We start from the raw sequence: 20,876 nt of genomic DNA on the forward strand, positions 1-20,876 counted from the left end.
CGGCCGTCTTCTTTTGAGAGTAGAATCTCCCTAAGAAAGCCGTGGTGACCTCGTCCCAAGTTCTCAAGGAGTTCGGCCTTACTTCTTTCTCAAGCCATTCAAGAGCCCTTCCTATCAAGGAGAAAGGAAATAGTTTTAGTCTCATAAATTCTTGAGTTACCCCATTTACCTTGATCGTATTGCAATATTTTTCAAATTCATTCAAATGTGCAAGAGGGCTCTCATGTTTTGCTCCACTAAATTGCCTCCTTTCGATCAAATTTATCATTGCGGGGCGTATTTCGAAATCATTGGCTTAAGTAACGGGCGGAGCAATGCCACTTGAAGCTCTACAAGCTCCCGGAGTTCCCAGCTCCTTTAAAGGTCTTTGGACCGGTTGTTCCCCGTCAGCCATTTGCTCTTGTCTTTCCCCGAAATTTACCTCCCTAGTTGAGGAAGTAGTTAATGGCCTAGAACCAGCTCTCCTTCTCCTCCTATAGGTCTGCTCAATCTCGAGATCATAAGGCACCAAAATCCTGTTATGATTTCTGCGCATACACTCTAAATAATTGCAATTAGTAGCAAGGCTACAAGTGTAGCTAAAAAGAAACACACTCTTTTTGAATTTTTGCTATTTTATGGTGAACTAGACTCAAGTAATCAATTAGCAATCAACAACACCGCTCCCCGGCAACGGCGCCATTTTGATGGGCGTTAGAACGGTCGCACATTCCACACTCAATCAAACACATTTATTAACAAACACCCTACAAACCAAGCATAATGATAAGTAAGAGTTCGGTCCACAAGGAACGGGATATGGTTGCTAAAGATCTTAACACTTAAGCTAATTCGAAGTCTATGGTCAATTGGGGTTCGTCAAGTAGACAAACAAACTATGATTCTAAATCGATGGATTAAAGACACTAGGGAATGGGATCCACTCAACCAAGGCAATTAGGCAAACGGGGAGTAAAATACACAAGGTATAGCAAGGACAATATGTAAAATCGACCTCATGCAATTAGAAATCAACTCACACTACTAAACTTAGATTCCTCATTAGTCTAGCAATAGATGATACATAATCAAATTGCAATAAGTAATGACATACTCAATTTACATTCCCATGTCAAACTAAGCATATCATGCTATCAAGCTCCTAAGTCAAGGTAGCTAATCCTATCATGAAGAACTAATAAGCAATCTCATATAATCAATTTAATTGCAATACAAACATCAATGCTTCTCCCACATTTGCATAATTAACCCATAAGGTTGAGCTTCACCCAACCCCTAGCAAGAAGACTACTCACAACTCATGTTTATCAACATGCAAACAAGTATTAGGGTTCTAACTTCTTCAATAATTGGGGAAAAGTGATTAACAATTGAAATAACTATCATCCAATAACAAATTATCAAGAACTAAGAAGATTTAAATATCATGCAAGAACAAATAAAATCAGAAATTGAATGGAGAAAAGTAGAAGGAAGTTACTGATTGAAGCTTGAAAATGTTGAATACAAAATACCAAATCTTGAGGATGAATCTTGAAACCAACTATTACAAATGATTAATTTGATGAAAACTAAGCTAAATTAATGTTTCAAACTAAGAGGAGTTTTTAAAAACTAGGCTATTTCTGTCTGCCTTCCAAATGAACTAAAGGGGAAGTATTTATACTCCCCGAAACACATAGGGAAATCCGTCAAAAGAGAACGGATTCCCAACGAAGGAGCGCCCGCTCCTCACAGGTGCACGCCCGCTCCTCACAGGTGCACGCCCGCTCCTCACAGGGTGCACTTGGCAGAAAGTTTACAGGAAGTTTGGAGCGCCCGCTCCAGCTGGAGCGGGCTCTCCTTTCTCTAATTTTCTTGCCTTAAACAAAATCCATGCATCGAATGCTTGCCAAATTGAATCAATAAACCTGCAAAACATGGATAAACACAAACCAAGAGGGGGCAAGGCCGAGATAAAACATTTTCATTCAAAAACGGTTTAGAAAGAGGGGAAATGAATGCAAAACCGGGTTAAAATTAACACAATAAGTGGTCAAATAAACCACTTATCATTAAGTCACTAGAAAGTGCAAATGGGTAGTAATCGGTCCTATTTAGGTGAATTAGGGGTAGTAATTAACAACTTTTTTTTAGGGTAGTAATTCACGAGGCCTCTATTTTTGAGGTAGTAATTAACAAAATTTCCAAAGTATAACTTGTGTTTAGCGGATCACTCAAAATTTGTATTATTTTAGACAATTTTTCTTATAATGAAAGTGATGCATTTAAAAGAAACACATGAGGGAGTAGTTTGGAATTGTACCGGATCCGAAAATACAGAGATTCAATTAGGGGTGTTTATAAATCGGTCTGGACCGATAAAATGGACCGGACCACCTCGAAAAGACCCCGGTCTAGATCGGACCGAATTAATCGGTCGGGTCTTCGGGTCCAGAAATTTATTTTCCCGGTGTTCGGTCCGGTCCAAAACCCTATAAAAACCGGTCTTGGATCGGACCGATTTTTTTATTAAAAATATGCGTGAAACCTTAAATAATGGTTAAGATTATTCTTAATAAACTTAGAAAACTTTAATTATGAGCTTTTTTGTACTAAATAAACCAAAAAAAGACGTTATAGTGTAGCTTTTTCTTTACTTTTTTTGAGTTATCCATAAAATTATTTAAAAACTAGCTGAAAGCCCATGCAATGCACGGTTTTTTCATACATTTTTTTTACAGGTGGTTTTTTCATACATAAATCTCAAGAAAGTTATCTTTCTTAGTTAAACCATATTATAATTTAATCAAATTACTATTGTCTATCAAAAAAGATAATTTTATTATTTTTATGTAAAAATGTGGCTTTATCAGTTGATGTTATCTAAAAAAGAAAGATAATTTTCTTACTTAAACCATATAATATTTTAATGAAAATAATTTATAATGTGACCAAATCGGTTGATGTTAGTTAAGTGGCAATTGACGTTATTGAATCTTGTAATACTAAAATAAAATAAAATAAAATAATACTAAAATAAAATAAAATATAATACTGAAATACGCTTCTTTGCCTATAAATATTGTTGGCACTTGGGATTCTCATAAAATTGTATGTTTATTTGTGTGGGTCTATGAGATGATTTTTATTTATTTTTTAAATATAATTTTAGTTTTTAAAAATAATTTCAATCTAATAAATCACTATTCGTTTTTTTTTTTTTACCAATGTGGCAAAATTCTTAAATCTCATTCATCAGTTTTACTTAAGTGACAAGTGAATTATTTAATTCTAAAATAAAATAGAAATCTAATTTTTAATTGGTTGATATAAGACCTTTGCTTATGTGGCGCGCCGAATGCTCTCGAAAAATGTCTACTTTATTTATATACTATTTTTGTATCCCATGCGATGCTCGGGTTGTTTATTGAATTTTAAGATAAATTTTTAATCTATATATCAAATTTAAAATACATCATTGATACAAAATTAGTTAGGAAGTGATGTGTTTTTGTGACGATTTGCTATTTAGTAGGCATGTAATGACTAATAATAATATTGGTGAAAATGTTCGATTTAATACATTAAAAAATAAAAAATTATTAGCAAAAAATAAATTAAATAAAATAAACGGCTATTTCACCAAATGCCATTGAGTACTTTAAAAATTCACCAAATGTCATCGGGTTTTTCAAAATTCACCAAATGCCACTGACAAACAGTATATTGTCATGGCGTGCCATTAATGAGCTATGGCTGTTAGCTATCCGTTATTGCAATTCTTAATTCACCAAATGCCACCGACTACTTTTGATTTTTCATGAAATGCCATTACTTATATAAATTATTACACAATATCCCTTTGCAAACAAGAGAATGAAAAATGGAGAAGTTACTGTTTTATCTTTCATTCTCTAACTTCCATCATATATATAGTACATAATTATAGAAAAAAACCCATCAACTTAACCGTCAAAATCAAGCAACGTTGAACCCAAAAATTAGAGCTGATCAAAACTAGCCCCGACCTGATTTTGGGCGGGTTTTGGGTAGCACTTTCTGGCCCGAAATTTTTATTTTTTGGTCGGGCTTGGGAATGCTTTATTATGCTATTTTAGTTCATTTTTTTGTCCCGGCCCGAAAAGCCCACACGGCTTGGCCATTTTGGGCGAGTTTGGGCATGAAAATTTTGGCCCACCCCGAGAAATGAGCAGATTTTTTATGCATCGGCCCGGCTCGCCCATTAATCAAGTCTACCAGAAATCACCCGGGCCTGATCGGGCTAGAAAATTTCTGCGAAAATATCAGCTCTCGAGCCCGATCGAGCGGCTGCTGTCTGATCGAGTGACAGAGCAGATTTTCTCAACCTCGCATACGCACCCGATCGAGTGGTGATGGCCCGATCGGCCGGCAATTCAGTGAGTTTTACCCTCACTTTCGCGTTCGATCGGGCTGCGTTAATGGAGTTTTCTACTCCTTGATTTGCTCTTATTAATTGTTTAATTAATTGCAACACCATTTCCTAAGCAAATAATTAAACACCATGAATTTGTCTCAAATACTCTAAATTATTCAACACTGTTGACTTCTACTGTTAAAAAACTAGAATGGCATAACAATTTAGCTGTGCATTCAAATTTATACAACAAATTGGGTGTAACGGCTAGTTTACCCCAGATAAATTCAAAAAAGGTGAAACTAACTGGTCGTTATAACTCATTAGGTCATAGGTATATTGTGTAATAATTTATATAAATAATGGCATTTCATGAAAATTCAAAAGTAGTCGGTGGCATTTGGTGAATTAAGAATTGCAGTAACGGAAAGTTAACGGCCATACCTCATTAATGGCACGCCATGACAATATAATGTTTATCAGTGGCATTTGGTGAATTTGAAAAACCCAATGGCATTTGTTGAATTTTTAAAGTACTTAGTGACATTTGGTGAAATAGCCGTAAAATAAATGTTCAAAGCCCGTTGGGTTAACCTGAACCCTAAACTTTGGGCAAGGGTTGATCATTTCTTGACTCGTAACCTGAAGTGACCCAATTCGAGATGACTCATGACCCAACCTTAATTGACAGGTCTACATAGTAATAAAATTCTATTAGACTGTGAAGTATATTATTTTAACCAATTAGTATATAAATGTATTATTTACGCGTTGAACTACTTCCTTCGCTCCAAAAAATATTATGGTATAAAAAATAAATTTATATGATAATTTTTTAGAATTATAATATGATAATTTTTTTTTTGAATAAAATTATAATTCAATTTGTACATCTGAACTATTAGTATTTTATCAAAAATAAAACTCTAAACTAATTATTTTATGCTAAAATTATATCCAAATAGAATTCTAAACTAACTTTTTTTATCTTATGAAATCTATTTAAATCTATCCAACGTGGCGCTACACTAAGAGAAAAGTTGGAATGCCAAGTGTCGCTGCCTCGTAACCTGGCTAAAAGTTTAGCTTTATATATTAGTTATTAGTTTTGTGCCCGTGCGATGCCCGAGGTTGTTTATTGAATTTTAAGATAAATTTTTAATCTATATGTGAAATTTTAAAATATATCATTGATACAAAATTAGTTAGGAATTGATGTGCTTTGTGACGATTTGCTATCTAGTAGGCATGTAATGATTAATAATAATATTTGTGGAAATGTTCGATTTAACTTAATACATTAAAAAAAAAATAAAAAATTAGCAAAAAATAAATTAAATAAAATAAATGTTCAAAGCCCGTTGGGTTGACCCGAACCCAAAAATTTGGGCAAGGGTTGAACATTTCTTGACTCGTAATCTAAAGTGACTCAATCCGAGATGACTCATGACCCGACCCTAATTGACAGGTCTACACTGTAATAAAATTCTATTGGATTGTGAAGTATATTATTTATTATGATATAAAAAATAAATTTTTATGATAATTTTTGAGAGTTATATCTAATAATTTTTTTGAATAAAATTATAATTCAATTTGTACATCTGAAATATTGGTATTTTATCGAAAATAAAACTTTAATCTAACAATTTTATCCTAAAATTCTATCCAAATAGAATTCTAAACTAATTTTTTTTTTATCTTATGAAGTCTATTTAAATCTATCCAACGTGGCGCGATACTTGGCGAAAAGTTGAAATGCCAAGTATCGCTATCTCGTGGCCTGACTAAAAGTTTAGCTTTATATATTAGTTATATGATATGATATTAGATTAGATTTCTTTTTTAAAAAAATTCTGAAATCGATCTAAAGCGATCCGGTCCGGGTTTTGGACCAATTCTTTTGGTCTAGTCTGGGTTTGGTCCTAATTTAATCGATCCGGTGTTCGGTTCTTTAAATTCTAATTTTTGGTCTTTGGTCCGGTCCGGTCCCGTCTTCAACCGATGAACAGTTCTAGATTCAATATTCACGTAATAGGTTAGTTCGTTCAAGACTTCAACCTGTAAAACACTCAATTTGTGTTAGTTCGTTCAAGACTTGAACCTGTAAAAGGAGGTTGAAGGATGCCGGTGAGAGTTTCCGAGAATTCTGTACCTTCGCAAATTCCAGGTATTCCCACATTTTCTACAATGCAATCTGCCTCAATTTCATTGTTCTTTAAATTTGTTTTGACCTTGTAATTTGGACTCAATTATATTAATATTTATGTAATTTTGGGTTAATTATATTAATTTATGTAATTTCGGCTCAATTATATTAATATTTATGTAATTTTGGGTCAATTTCTGTAGGTTCATGTTCTGGGCACACCTCTCCTCCACCTTGTACCTTACTTAGCGTTGGGCAGGTATTTTGATTGAACACTACTTTCATAATTTGTAATTAATTTTACGATTAATTATCTTGTTTTGATTGAACACTACTTTCATAATTTGTTAAATTGAATTTTGTGTTCAATTATGAATTCTGGGGTTTGGTTGTTTGGTTACATGGGCATGGAATTTCTACAAGATATATTCTGCAATGTTTTTTGTATTAAGATCCTACTAGCATTACTGGACATACGGGGAACCTAAAGCTAGTGTGTATGCTTGTGTTTAAACAGAATCATGATATATTTCGTAGCGCTTATCATTGTTTTTGTTCTGTTATGATATCTTTGTTGCTGTCTGGCTAGTGATTTATGTTTTTGTGCAATCGATATCTATTCTAAATCAGGGATTTGCTTCCCTTCAACTACCCATTTTTGTACCTTGATCATGTTTGCATCTTCTCTTGGTTGCCTTCTATTCACTGAAATCTGACTATTTGATTTAACAAAGTGATTTCTTCCTGAGTATGCTTCAGCACGTTGAAGACTTAGTGCTCAAAAAGTTGTTCTAGCTTCTTAAAAAAAGCTTTTCAGTAGCTTTGTTTCCGAAATCTTCTGTAAATTGTTTGTTTCTTCAATGTTTTCCTATATGACTAGTTAGTAACTGTAGCTATGTGATATTGTGCAAATGACAATAAGAGGAAGGAAAAATAGAATATAAGTAGTTAATGGGCTTTAGATAAGCAATTCAACAAGATTTAACAATTAAGTCAGCTTAATATATGTGTATATGTAATCTACGATATCATGTGAAACATCTTATTCCATTTGTGTTGTGTCCCCGCACCAGTGTCCAAATTTAGAGTTAAGGACGTGTTAGATAATGATTATGTACTTGCACTTGACAATCCCATGTTTCAATAGTATACGTTGGTTTCATTTGCCTGGGCATACTCCTTAAGGCATTTAGCGTCTTGGTTAGGGATCAAGCGAAGTGAGTGGAAACCTGCCCCCACAACCTACATTCCTAATCCATATATTTTCTTAGCTGGCCTTCTTAGAAACTTCTACTATATAATTGCTTAGTTTTAAAATAGCGTGCCTAAGGTGCGTCCAAGCGCAAGGCACAATGAGGCTTAAGAGTTGGCACCTTAGCTTTATAGAAAGCGCACCTTTGTGCTATTTTTTCTAGGCTGCTACTTGCGCCTTATGTTGTAAAACATCAATAACTATTGTGCAAGTTAGTTTTTTCTATAAAACACTATGGGACTTTGTGATGAGCAGGTTAATTCATTTTTTGAGGAGAGAGAAATCCCATACCCCCCCCCCCAATTTGAAGAACCCCTGGTTGTTGGTCACATGTCCCTTTCACCTTTTCACATAATTCTAATTTTACAATTATTTAATAGAAATTATTATTTTTTTTCTCTACGAATAAAATGCGCGTCACCTACAAAAGGTGAGCGCCTTTGCCTTACGCTTAGGCTCCTAGGACTTTTGCGCCTTGGTGCGCCTTGCGCCTTTTGAAACTAAGTATAATCGCTAAAATTGTCGGCCTAGTAGGCTTAGAGGTAATTGGGTTTTTGAAAGCTTTTCAAGAATGTGTTTGAATCATACTCCTTTTTCTGTGTTTTAGGGGTCATTTGGTTTATTGTATTTGGAATAGATTGATATGGAATCTCATATTTTCCGGGATTAGTTTAAAGTCGTTTGGTTTATTGTTGGAATGATTTATGTATCTCATTAAACAAATGGATTGTTATTTTTAGGGGCTGAGGTGAGCATGAATTTCTAGGGGGATGGGGTAGAGTTAGAATCCTCTTGCCCTCTTGGTATGAGGTTCCATAGTTAAAAAGTCAACGAAACAGGGTAACATTCTTCTTAAAGCAAGCTTGCTTTAAAGCTTCATTATTTACAAGATAAAATCTTGTCATTATCTCGCTTGTTTCCCTTGTCGAACTTTCCATTCACAAGCTCGATCAACCCTTACCCCCTCTTGTTGCCGATCGGCAATAGCGCCTATTTCTGAAATGTTGTGCTCACAAGCCCCTTTCTGCACCTGGTTTGCTCCCTTGCCACTAAGTAAGCAGGAGTGTGTCCCACAGTGTGACCATGACTATATGGCTAGGCCCCGAATTATCCATTTGCATGTTTTCTAGTTACCTACATCTTTTCTTTGCTGGTTTCTTTGTTATGTTCGTTATCTCCTTGATATAATAAGTTATCCCTCAACTCATGTATTGAATGAATCCCCTCCCACTAGCAAGTAAGATCTTCTCCACTCCTTCCTCTTAATGCCTTCATATCATCCATCCATTCACTCCTTTGTCTTAATGACTTCATATCTCCCCTTCATTCTCTCTCTCTCTCTCCACTTTTCAATCAAGCAAGACATAAATCTATTGTAAAAGATTTTTTTTATGAAATATGAAGTTCAATGAGGATGACACAGTCGCATTTGGTTGGCAGCAATAGCTGTTAAATAAAATTCCACTTTGGTGATCTCTATTTTGCATCCAGTTTCATAAAGTAGTAGTAGTTGACTACTTGACTACCTCCCTAAACAGGGTAACATTCTTCTTAGATTACAAATTTGGATGGCAAAGATGAGTAATCTATTTGAAGATGTCTCATCATGAATTATTTCATTCAATTGGCTTTCAAAATTCCTATTCATAAAGTATAACTAACTGTTACAAGAAAGTATAGTTTATGCCTTTTCCAAATCGTTGCAAATTTCCCCATCTTTAATTGTTTTGGCTATTGTGAGCAAAAAGGAGTTAAAAGAATGGAGGTCTTAAATTGAAACTTCTTTATGAATCTTAGTTACTTAAAGTATGAATGTCCAAAATTGAGTTTGTCCTCGTGTAATTTTGTTGAACTTCATGTACCAAACATAGACTTATGTTTATATCTGATTTCTAGTTTTTCTAGTTAATAATAACATTAACATATTTTATTATTCAACTATGTTCTAGTATGACAAATAAAAAGGTGCAAACTAAGAACATTGTTTTTGTTTTCTTCAAAATGCAAGTGCTTTATTTGTTGGTACCTGAACTTTTGATTGTAGAAAGAATTAAAAAGGATAGAGAACATGGAGAAAGAGAAAGAGAACATGGAGAAAGAGAAAGAGAAAGAGAAAGAGAAAGAGAAGGAGAGAGAGAGGGAGAGAGAGAGAGAGGGAAAAATTAGCTAAACTAGACAAATAAGGTGACAATATTAATGCATGACAATGAGAAAATTATGGGATGCTAAAATACTACTCTATCCAATCCACAATATAGTTCCTATTTTTCTATTTTGGAGACTCAAAATATTGTTCCTATATCTATTTTTGGATAGTATGTAAAGATTATTATACCCTAATTTTTTTAACATTATTCATTGAGCTTTCTGAATTACCCTTGATTTTTACACTTGCATGTACTTTTTCCCACTTGCTCTCTCTAACTTTTGCCTATAATTGTACTTTTCACCTTTTTAATGTACTTCATCCACTTTTTCCTCCCATTTTTTAAATACCGTGAAAAAACACGAACATGAACTATAATATGGGACGGAGGGAGTAGATAATAAGAGAATATATAGGATATAATTCATTATTTAGTTTACAACAACATTATATAAATGCATTTTGATTTGATTTTTGTAGTATTCACATTGAGAGAATTCTAAAGAATTATGAGAATTATTTTAAGTGCATATTTTATCTCTTTATATTTTTGTGTGATACTATTGTGAGTGTCCATCCCGCTTCTAACAAAGTGGTATCAAGAGAAAGTTTATAAAGTTTGGGGACAAAAAATAATGTCGTAGTTTTTCAATATCCTAGACTCAAAAGAAACTTATGATAAATGGTCTCTTTGCATGAAAACTATTCTAGGTGCACAAGGAGTTTGGGATATAATTGAGGATGGCTATGCACATGAGTCTAAAACTCTAAAATTGAACCAAACGGAGAAATAAGCTTTGGGATGGGCGAGAAAAAAAAGACCAAAATGCACTTATGAATTTTCGATCATCCATTATGGTTTGGATGCTGATATGTTTGAGAAAGTTGCTAATGTAACTAGGTTTGAACAAGCATGGGGCACTCTTTAAAATTCAATTGAAGGAGTAAGTAGATTAAAGAGGGTTTGCCTTCAAACTCTAAGAGATGAGTTTGAAAAACTTGAGATGGTGTATAAACAATCCATCTTAGATTATGGGATGCTAAAATACTAAAAAGCAAGATGATGTAATAATATTTATGCATGACAATAAATAAATTATGCGATGTTGAAATACTAAACAACAAGAGGAAATGTAGGATAAGAATTCATTATTTAGTCTACAATAATATTAGGTTAAACCCCATGCAATAGATGCACGGTTGTTCAATAATATTAAGGAAAATTGAAAATAATAAGCCCACTTCTGCTCAACCTACTCAAAACAACGAGCTAACCTTTGCGTATTTTGGAAACGAGCCAACCTTTGCCCCCTATTTTTTCAAAACAAGCCTTGTTACCTACAACCTGCTTAATAGGTTAAATTTTTTTTAATTGTTTTTTCTTTAATCCCTCCCCTGTCACCTTTCCACTCTCTCTTCCACCAAAACCACCACAACACAACCCCCTTCCCCAGCAACCCCCACCCCTTCCAGGAAGCAATAACCAAAATCTGCAGCAAATACGTTCTCTTTTTTTAATTTTTTTTTTTTGGCTTTAATCTCGCTCCACCAATGTATGAACATATGCCAATTGCGGCTGTTGTTTCCCTCATTTCGTATCCTTCGCTGGCTGCTGGACCATGGGCGCTTCCGTGATGGGTTACTATGATTGTTGAGGTTATTAGAAACATTTCGAAGCTCGCTGGTTTGTGGCTTCGAAAGCCCTATGACGTAAGGGGCGAGTGACGCATCATTTGACTTCCGATGATGATTAAACGACGTCGTATCCTCATTTACAAGAGGATTCAAAAATCCATCCCCAATTTGATGGTTTAATTGCTTCCTGGGAAAATGTTTGTTATTTTGATGGTTTTTGTTGTGGCTGCTAACTTGCTAGGTGCGGTAGTTGGACGTCGGTGTGGGGCTGCTGGTTGTGGTTGAGGAGTGATGGTTGTGGTCATTGTGCGGCTTTGTTGATTGCTGGTGGTGGGATGGTGGCATGCTGCTGTGCCAGGAAGGAGGGTGCGTGGTGTTGGGCGGCTGCGAGGTGCAGTGGTTGATGTGGGGCTGCTGGTAGTGGTCAAAGATCGGTGGTTGTGCAGCTTTGTTGATTGCTGGTGGTGGAAGTGCAGTGCTGTGAGAGGAAGGGAAGGTGCGTGGTGATGGGTCGGATGGTGGAGATAGAGGTAGCTAATGGGGGTGGCCCGGGGTGGGGGGGGGGTGAGTCAGGTGTGATACAAAATTATATAGAAAAGTGGGAAGATGAATACATCTTTATTACATGCTCATCTTACAAATTACAAACATGACAAATTTATAACAACATTACAAACTAAAATAAGCACCTAGTTTTAAGGAATCTATAATATTATCACCTGTAAAAATATCCATTAAGATTATTAGCACATCTTAATAAGGATGTGCTTTAAATAACCTCAACATTGCCTCCCTTAAACTGATGGTGGTACAAAATCAGTTTAACCTTCATTAGTTTCCAAAGAATGAACACCCAACAAATTTCTGAGTTTTACAAAAAGATCTCTTTTAAGAGCTTTTGTAAAAATGTCTGCAAGTTGATCTTCACTCTTACAATGCACAAGATCAACTATTCCATCATTGCATAGATCTCTTAAGAAATAATACTTGACATCAATGTGTTTGCTTCTTCCATGTAGCACCGAATTCTTTGACAACTTAATTGTTGAGGTGTTGTCACAATATATTTTAGTGGGTTGAGCTTGTTTGAACTTTAGTTCATCTAATATTCGCCTTATCCATATGGCTTGACAAGCACAAGCCGTGGCTGCAACAAATTCTGCTTCCATACTAGATAAAGTAACAATGGGTTGCTTTTTAGATGACCAAGATATAGCACCTGTTCCGAATATGAAGACATAACCAGAAGTACTTTTCCTGTCATCTTGATCTCCTGCATAATCGCTATCAGTATAACCAATCATGTTGGACTTTTCACCCTTTTTATTTGTAGATAGCGAAGGATTCTTTTAGCAGCTGACAAATGTAATTCCGTCGCATTTTCCATGTATCTACTTATTAGGCTTACAGAATATTGTATATCGGGCCTTGTTGTAGTAAGATACATTAAGCTGCCTACAATTTGTTTATAAAGTGTACCGTTAACTTTCTTCCCATCAGTGTCTCTATGTAGCTTCATTCCACATTCAATTGGAGTACTTACAGGATTGCAATCCTTCATTTGAAATTTCTCCAATATATCCCCCACATATTTCTTCTGAGAAAGAAATATTCCATTAGCTGATTGCATGATTTCTATGCCTAGAAAGTAGTGCATTAATCCAAGATCAGACATTTCAAATTCTTCCATCATGGACCTTTTAAATTCATGAAATGTTTTCTCATCACAATTTCCAGTGAATATTAGGTCATCAACGTATAAGCAAGTTATGAGCATTTTTCCGTCTTTTCCAATTTTAATGAACATGGTGTGTTCATATGGACACTTCATAAAACCGGATTTAAGAAATTAAGTCTCAATGCGACTATACCAAGCTCTTGGGGCTTGTTATAACCCATATAGAGCTTTCTTTAATCTATAAACCTTTTCTTTTCCAACCTTAACATAACCTTGTGGTTGATCTATATATACTTGTTCATTCAAGTACCCATTCAAGAATGCCGATTTGACATCTAGTTGGAAGATACACCAAGAATTTTGTGCTGCCAAAGATAATATCATCATTCTGATTGTGTCATGTCTTGCAACTGGAGCAAATACTTCTGTATAATCAACCCCAAATTGTTGTTTATATCCTTTAGCTACTAATCGTGCCTTGTACTTGTCAACCTCCCCATCTTTGTTCAGCTTTGTTTTAAAAACCCATTTCACACCTATGGTTGTGTGTCCCTTGGGAAGATCACATAATTCTCATGTATTGTTCTTTTCAATAGATGCTATCTCATCATCCATTGCTTTGCGCCACTTAGATTCATTAATGGCACTTTGTAGGATCACAATCTGCAAATAAAGCAAAATGAGAAATAGAATTCTCATCTTGATCCATTCCTGTTACGTCGTAATCTTTCATCCATTCCGGCCTTCAACGATTACGGCGTGGACATCCTTCATTTTCAGCATGAGGTGGATTTTCACTTGGTGAAGTTTCAGTTTGATTAATTGGTTCGATATTATGTGAAGGCGGCTGCTTTGCTAGTTCATCCTCGAGATCATTAACTGTATTGCCATCAAAAGTTAATGGAATAGATGACTTCTCATTCCAATTCCATGTACTTTCTTCATCAAATACCACATCTCTACTAACTTTTATTTTGTGTGTGAAAGGATTATACAATTTATATGCCTTGGAAGTTTCACTTACTCCCAAAAACACACATTTTTCACCCTTGTCATTGAGTTTCTTTCTTTGAACATCTGGAACATGGGCATAAGCAATACACACAAATACTCGAAAGTGATCAATAGATGATTTTCTTCCACTCCATGCTTCTTCTGGAGTCATGTTCAGCACAGCAAATGTAGGGCTTCTGTTCAAAATGTGAACGCTCTAATTTACTGCTTTAGGCCAAAATGTCTTTGGCATTCGCCCTCTCGCCAATAAACTTCTCACCATATTCAGAATCGTTCTATTTTTCCTTTCCGATACACCGTTTTGTTGCGGTGTATATGCTGCTGTAAGCTCTCTTCGAATACCATGCTCTTTGCAAAAACCTTCCAATTCTTTTGAGCAATACTCACCTCCAAGTTTTGATAGTTTGTCCAGATTCATTTTCAACAAGAGCTTTGAAGCATTTAAAAGAAGAGAAAGCTTCTGATTTCTCTTGTAGGAAATAAACCCATGTTTTTCTTGAAAAATCATTAGTAAAGATAATCACATATCTTTTACCTCCATTTGAAGGCGGATTAATAGGACCACAAATGTCTAAGTGTACTAATTCCAAAACAATTTTTGCTCTCCAAGACTTGCCTTTTGGAAATTGAGAACATTGTTGTTTGCCAATAACGCATTCTTCACAAACTTGAGAAGGAGGTGTGATACGAGGAAGTCCTATCACCATTTCTTTTTGTTAAAGTCTTTAATCCGCTAAAACTTAGATATCCATAGCGAAAATGCCAAAGCCATATTGGATCTTTTAAATTAGCTAACAAAGAAGAATGAATGCCTTCAATCTTCAGAGGAAACAATCTATTAAAGCTCAATGGAATTATTGCAATAATAATGTCTCTAGTAGGCGAATAAATTTCACTAGCACCTTTTTCTATGGTTATTTTATAACCCTTTTCTTGTAATTATCCCACACTCAATAGATTACTTTTGAGGTCTGGAACGTATATTACGTATGAAATTGTTCCAATTGAACCATTCTTGGTTTTTATCTTTAAATCACCGTTACCCATAACCTTTACCGTAGAGCAATCACCAAACGTTAGCGTAGAATGAAAATCTTCATTTAAATGTGAAAAAGATGACTTACCTCCGCTCATGTGGTTACTACAACCTGTATCCACATATGGCCATCAACAATGTTTCCACTTCTTTATTTTCAACAAAATTTGAACTTTGTCCTTTTTCCCTATTATTTGAGGGTACCTTCGTGTAACATTCAGAAGCATAATGACCAAATTTATGACACCTATAACATTCAATCGTTGATTTTTCTGAATTTTGATTTTTACCTCTATTTTGAAGATAGTCATGATTTGTTTTATAATTCCTACCATCATCTTTATATCCACGATCTCCTCTACCTCTTCCTCAACCTCTACCTCTTCCTCTACCCCTTCCTTTGAAGTTACTAAATTGGGTATTGGTAGAAGCCTTTAATGCTTGATCTTCTTTAGACAAATTTCTATTCATCTTTTGTTCATGCACTAATAACGAGCTTTGCAACTCATCAATTGAGAGAGTATCAATGTCTTTTGATTCCTCAATTGAACATACAACATAATTGAAGTTTTTGTCAATGTTCGTAGTTTTTTTTTACTATAGTCGTATCTGTCATAGTTTCTCCATGAAATCGCATCTTGTTGGATATTTCCATTGTACGAGCAAAGTAGCTTGTAATAGATTTGTTCTCCTTCATTTCTAATGTATCGAAATTACTTTTCAAGGTGAAGCTGTGCTCGCTTCACCCTCACAGAGCCTTGATATTTCTTTTTCATTGAGTCCCAAATATCCTTTGACATATCTTTACAAAGAACAGTCTCTAAGATGGATCGATCAATAGCCTAAAATAGAAAAATTTTTGCTTTTAAGTCTAAGCTTTTTATCTTCAAGATCCCTTTTTTCAGCGTCCGAAAGGCAGTGCCTGCTACTAATTTGGTTTCGGAACTCCAAAATCCACAACCACCCAAAACTCAATTGAGCGAAAAAAATTTCCCATTAACATACTCCAATGATCATAATGACCATCAAAACGAGGAATGGCTGCTTGGACAAAACTGGGATTTGTGTCAGAGGCCATTTAATAATATAGTGTTTAATAACACTTTCTTTTTTTTTTTTTTTTTTTCTCTCTCTTTTAAAATAACTTGGCTCGGATACCACTGATACAAAATTATATAGAAAAGTGGGTACAAATTGCAAACATGACAAATATATGACAACATTACAAACTAAAATAAGCACCTAGTTTTAAGGAATCTATAATATTCACCTATAAAATAACCATTAATATTATTAGCATATCTTAATACGGATGTGCTTTAAATAACCTCACCAGGTAGGAAGGAGCTAGTTCATTTTTTTTTTTTTTTTTTTTTTTTTTATAATTATTTTAAAAAAAGACCAATTAAGGTGACACGTGGCAAGTTACTTTCTAAAATCGGTTACCAAAAATTGGTTAAAGGCTTGTTTAGAGAAAATAAGAGGCAAAGGTTGGCTCATTCCCGGGATACGCAAAGGTTGGCTCATTTTGAGAGTGAAGGTGGGATTATTCTTTTCAATTTTTTCTAATTCTTAGTGACAACAAATTTATAAAAACGGGTTTAAAAAAATAAGGGCTCGACACACTAATCATTAAAGAGTATTAGTTGTTATTTGTATTAGTTGTCTATGTAAAAGTGTTTGGTAAGTAGCCAATAGCTACTATATTATGTAAATGACCAATAATCATACATGCCTAGTTTATCATTATGTATATTCTTAAGCTAACTTTGTAATAGGTAATAAATTTGACTAACTTTTAATAAAAGAGTCATTTTAACTTTCATAAACCTCTCTCATCAAAAAGCTGCTAATAGTAGCTTTTTGGGCACAAAGCTCTTTCTCTCTCATTTAAACACTTCTTTTAAACACTTCTATTAGAGGTTTGAGTTAGTTAAACTTCTCTTTTGCCTCAAACCTCTCCCAACATAATGATATATTAGCCATGAGTAATGATCTTTTTATTGGCAGTTATTGATTGCATTTTAATATTGTACATAATGGGAAGACTCTTATTCCTTATATACTGTAAATTTCACTTTATTCTTTTATGATTTCTTTTCTTATCTTATAAAATCATTAACTGCCATTAATACGTTGCTATTTACTTGCAAGGTTGAAGTATGAGTACCGCAATATTCTAGTGTTAATGGTGTAGGTTTAGGTATGATGTATGATTGTGATTCTCTTCTGTTTTAGGCATTTTCTGGAACTCAAAATGTTTCCAGTGTACAAAAGGACGAAGCTTGGAGAGTCAATGTACGTATACAAGGTTGTGACCTAGAGCATGGATATCTGTGTGGCACAATGGAAGCTCTTAATGTTCCAATGGCAGATACACCAGTAAGCCATTCTTCAGAATGATGATGATAATATGAATTCTTATACAAGCTCTCTATCAGAATTATTATTGCTTACTTTTGTTGATACTAGATAGGAATTGATGAAGAATTTCGGTGAATAACAATCTCATGTAATTGGAGATTTTTGCCACTTTTGAACATTGTAGAAATTTCATGTCCACCTGTTCAAAGATAACAAATTGTGTTTCGTTGGCTTCAGGTTAGCACCAGATAGTGTTTATTTATGAGACTGATACATGATAAAAGGTATTTTTCTAAGGAGAAATAGAAAAATGTTTGTAGAAAATTCGATGATTCCAGATTCCATCTCTAAAATTCCATTATACTTTTAACACCACCTTTCCTCTCATCTAGGCATCATTCATTAGCAAACATTATGCACAAGGTACAACATCTTAATTGAATTCGTTTATTTGTCTATGACTATAGCTAAAAGAATATGGCTATGTGTAAAACCTTATGTACTATAATTGTGATAGCTACGGAGCTCTTACATCTTCCCAGATTTGCACTCTCGTGCTAACTCCATATATGCCCTGAATGATGTCAATATATTTTTTTCAAAAATACCTCTAATTATTAAAAACCCACCAAAGTATCTCTGGACCTTGTCATAGGACTTTTCCAAATCGATGAAAACCATACGTTAGTGCTTATCCCAATACTTCTCCATTGGCTATCTCATAAAATAAACTACCTCGATTATTGTTCGTCCAAGCATAAAGCCAAAGCTAAATTGGTTCTCTATATTTCACTCTTCTCATCAACCTTTGTTCAATCACTTGCTTTCAAAGTTTTATAGTATAACTGTATAATTCATTAGTTTTATCTCTCAATAATGCACAATCCTCATCGGCTTCTTTTTTTTTTTTTTTTTTTTTTTTTTTTTTTTTTTTTGGTACAAAGGGAATAGAGTGCTTTTCCTCCACTTCAATGGCATCTTATTACATTTGTATATCTTGTTGAAAAATGTTGTCCACCTTCAATTCCTTTCTCCCTCAAACATCTTTAAACCTTAATAGTTCCTTTCATTCTTTTTTATTGAATGCTATATTGACTTCTCTCCCTTTTGTTAAATCCTAATAATTGATCTCCATTGAATAAATTATTAAGTAAGACCTTTATCTCCTTATCTCAAACCAAAACTTTGTATTTGATATTCTTCACACATTGCCCTGCCTATAATCCTCGTCTATGAGCAAGTCAATGCCCTTTTCCCTTCTTTCATATCCAACCTTGCATCAGCTCTAAATTCACCTTCGGTTTTGCTTCTCGTACAACTTTCTTTAATTCCCTTCTAGCTTCTTTATACTTATAAATTTATCTTTCCCATACATTGTATATTATTCTTGTTTGCGCTTTAATCACTCGTCACTTTTTAATTACACTAAGATGTGTTGTTACTTGGCAACATGCTTCCTTTTAGATTCTTTTAGGACCTTTTCCACCACTTCCTTTTTGTTATGCTCCATTTTAATTTACACTAAATCCATATCCAAATCCATGTTATAAGAAAGAAAATCTTCCTTGCTAGTTTGCACAAATTTTTGATGGTTCTTCCCCTTGAAAATTCCACCACTTATGCTTAGGATCTAGGTGTGGTCTTACATATCTCTTACAACAAAAATGAACCACAACCAATCTATGTTAGGTTGTACTCTCACCAGGATTCAACTTACAATCAATATGACCCTTTCTCCTACCATTCCTTGATAAAAAGAATTTACTTTGTTTTATGTTGGCATATGTGTTAATATCCTCCCATTTAATGTCCATAAGATGTGACTAAGGGTTTATGCCGGCCGCCACAGAGTTACCACAAGAGACCCGGCAGTGAATGCCATGTAGAGTTATTGATTGGAACTTGGGGAAAGAGAAGGGTAAAAGTCAATTAGTAGAAGAGAAACAAGAATGTAAAGAGAATATATATGATGGAGAATCAGCTCAAAGGATGATAGGAAGTAATTATTTAGGGAGGGGGAGACAGGCCTATTACTGACTTTAATAATTTTTAAATGTTTGCATAAATTGTTTTTTCTGCTTCCACAGTCTATGATGCATTGCTGACAAGCTTCTCTGTTAACAACATACAGGTGGTGACTTTTTGGGAAGGGGAAATTGTTGATACCAAGAATTATACCTTCTTCACTGGAAAATGGGAGGCAACGTGAGGTTTCTATCCCTTTACTTGAAAGAATATGGGAGGTTTCTTTTTATAATTAGGCTCCTTAGCTTTCATTGTGAGGATTATCTAAGCTATAAATACGAGGTCGGTTTAACATTTTCTAAATTAAATTTATCTCTCGGCTTGAAATATTGTTGTAGGCCTGAGGATGATATTAGGCACTGGACAAAATTTCAGTCCTTTGCTCCCCTTTTGGTAAGTAATTCCAAAATATATTTTGTACCTGAGCAGAATATATTATCTTTGTATTCTGATATGATGTCTTATTAGAGTCAAGTGGAGGTTGATGGTGGGAAGTCACTGGACTTGAGTAACTATCCATTCATTTTCATGGTAAGTTGGTGTGATTTCCTGCTATATCAGAAATGGAAGGATAACTTAGGGTATTGATTATAATTTAAACCATTTTTTTGTGGATCTAACACAGAGATGGAAGGAACAGTATTTTGTAAATGTTGGTACTGACTGCGGCTTAACAATAGCGGGCTTTTATTATGTATGCTTCTCCTGTAATGATGGCTCCATTAATGGCTTCTACTACGATCCTAATAGCAGGTATTAACATATTGCTTTTAACAGTAATACAGGTCCTCATGTTATTTTCTTGAAGATGAAAACTGGGGTAAGGTTGGGGAGAGGGGTTTTGAATGTAAACTTTGTGCTATTTGTGGATCTTGTAGTGTTGATTTTATCATGAATATGGTTTTGCAGTCCTTTTCAGAAGCTGGAGTTAAAATCTAGTAATGAATGGAGGTCTGGCTTTAGTTTTTCAACATACGAGTTGCAATGAAGATTGTATAATCATAGTAGTGAATGCTGTTGAAACTGCCCTGACTAAAGATATCCCAAAATGCAAATTCAGATTTATTAGAAGTCGACTTGTAAAATTCGGGGCTGCTTGGTTGTAAATCAAAGTTGTAAGATTCTCGTTTTCAGTTGTATACATCACATTCAATTATTCATAGAATGGGTACCAAAATCAAGAAATGTTATTCTAACAA

General features: G+C 34.5%; 1 protein-coding gene across 1 annotated transcript; it reads left to right on the forward strand.

Moving 5' to 3' along the window:
• Positions 1-6,400: 6,400 nt before the first annotated feature.
• Positions 6,401-20,876, forward strand: LOC145568785 (uncharacterized). The gene is made up of 8 exons (XM_081628186.1): positions 6,401-6,548; positions 6,731-6,786; positions 17,527-17,670; positions 19,784-19,857; positions 20,016-20,070; positions 20,146-20,208; positions 20,303-20,430; positions 20,587-20,876. Exons 1-8 carry the CDS (start codon positions 6,503-6,505, stop codon positions 20,663-20,665), a joined length of 645 nt encoding a protein of 214 aa, XP_081484312.1. The 5' UTR covers positions 6,401-6,502; the 3' UTR covers positions 20,666-20,876.

This window comes from Chenopodium album, chromosome 11 (assembly GCF_948465745.1).
Source record: "Chenopodium album chromosome 11, dcCheAlbu1.1, whole genome shotgun sequence".
Classification (NCBI taxonomy): Eukaryota; Viridiplantae; Streptophyta; class Magnoliopsida; order Caryophyllales; family Amaranthaceae; genus Chenopodium; species Chenopodium album.

Bases quoted from the DNA above. Each gene is read 5' to 3' on its own strand.
- LOC145568785 (XM_081628186.1), top strand. From the start codon at position 6,503: ATGCCGGTGAGAGTTTCCGAGAATTCTGTACCTTCGCAAATTCCAG. The intron at 6,787-17,526 runs GTATTTTGATTG...CTTCTGTTTTAG, and splicing joins CCTTACTTAGCGTTGGGCAG to GCATTTTCTGGAACTCAAAA. The intron at 17,671-19,783 runs GTAAGCCATTCT...AACAACATACAG, and splicing joins TTCCAATGGCAGATACACCA to GTGGTGACTTTTTGGGAAGG.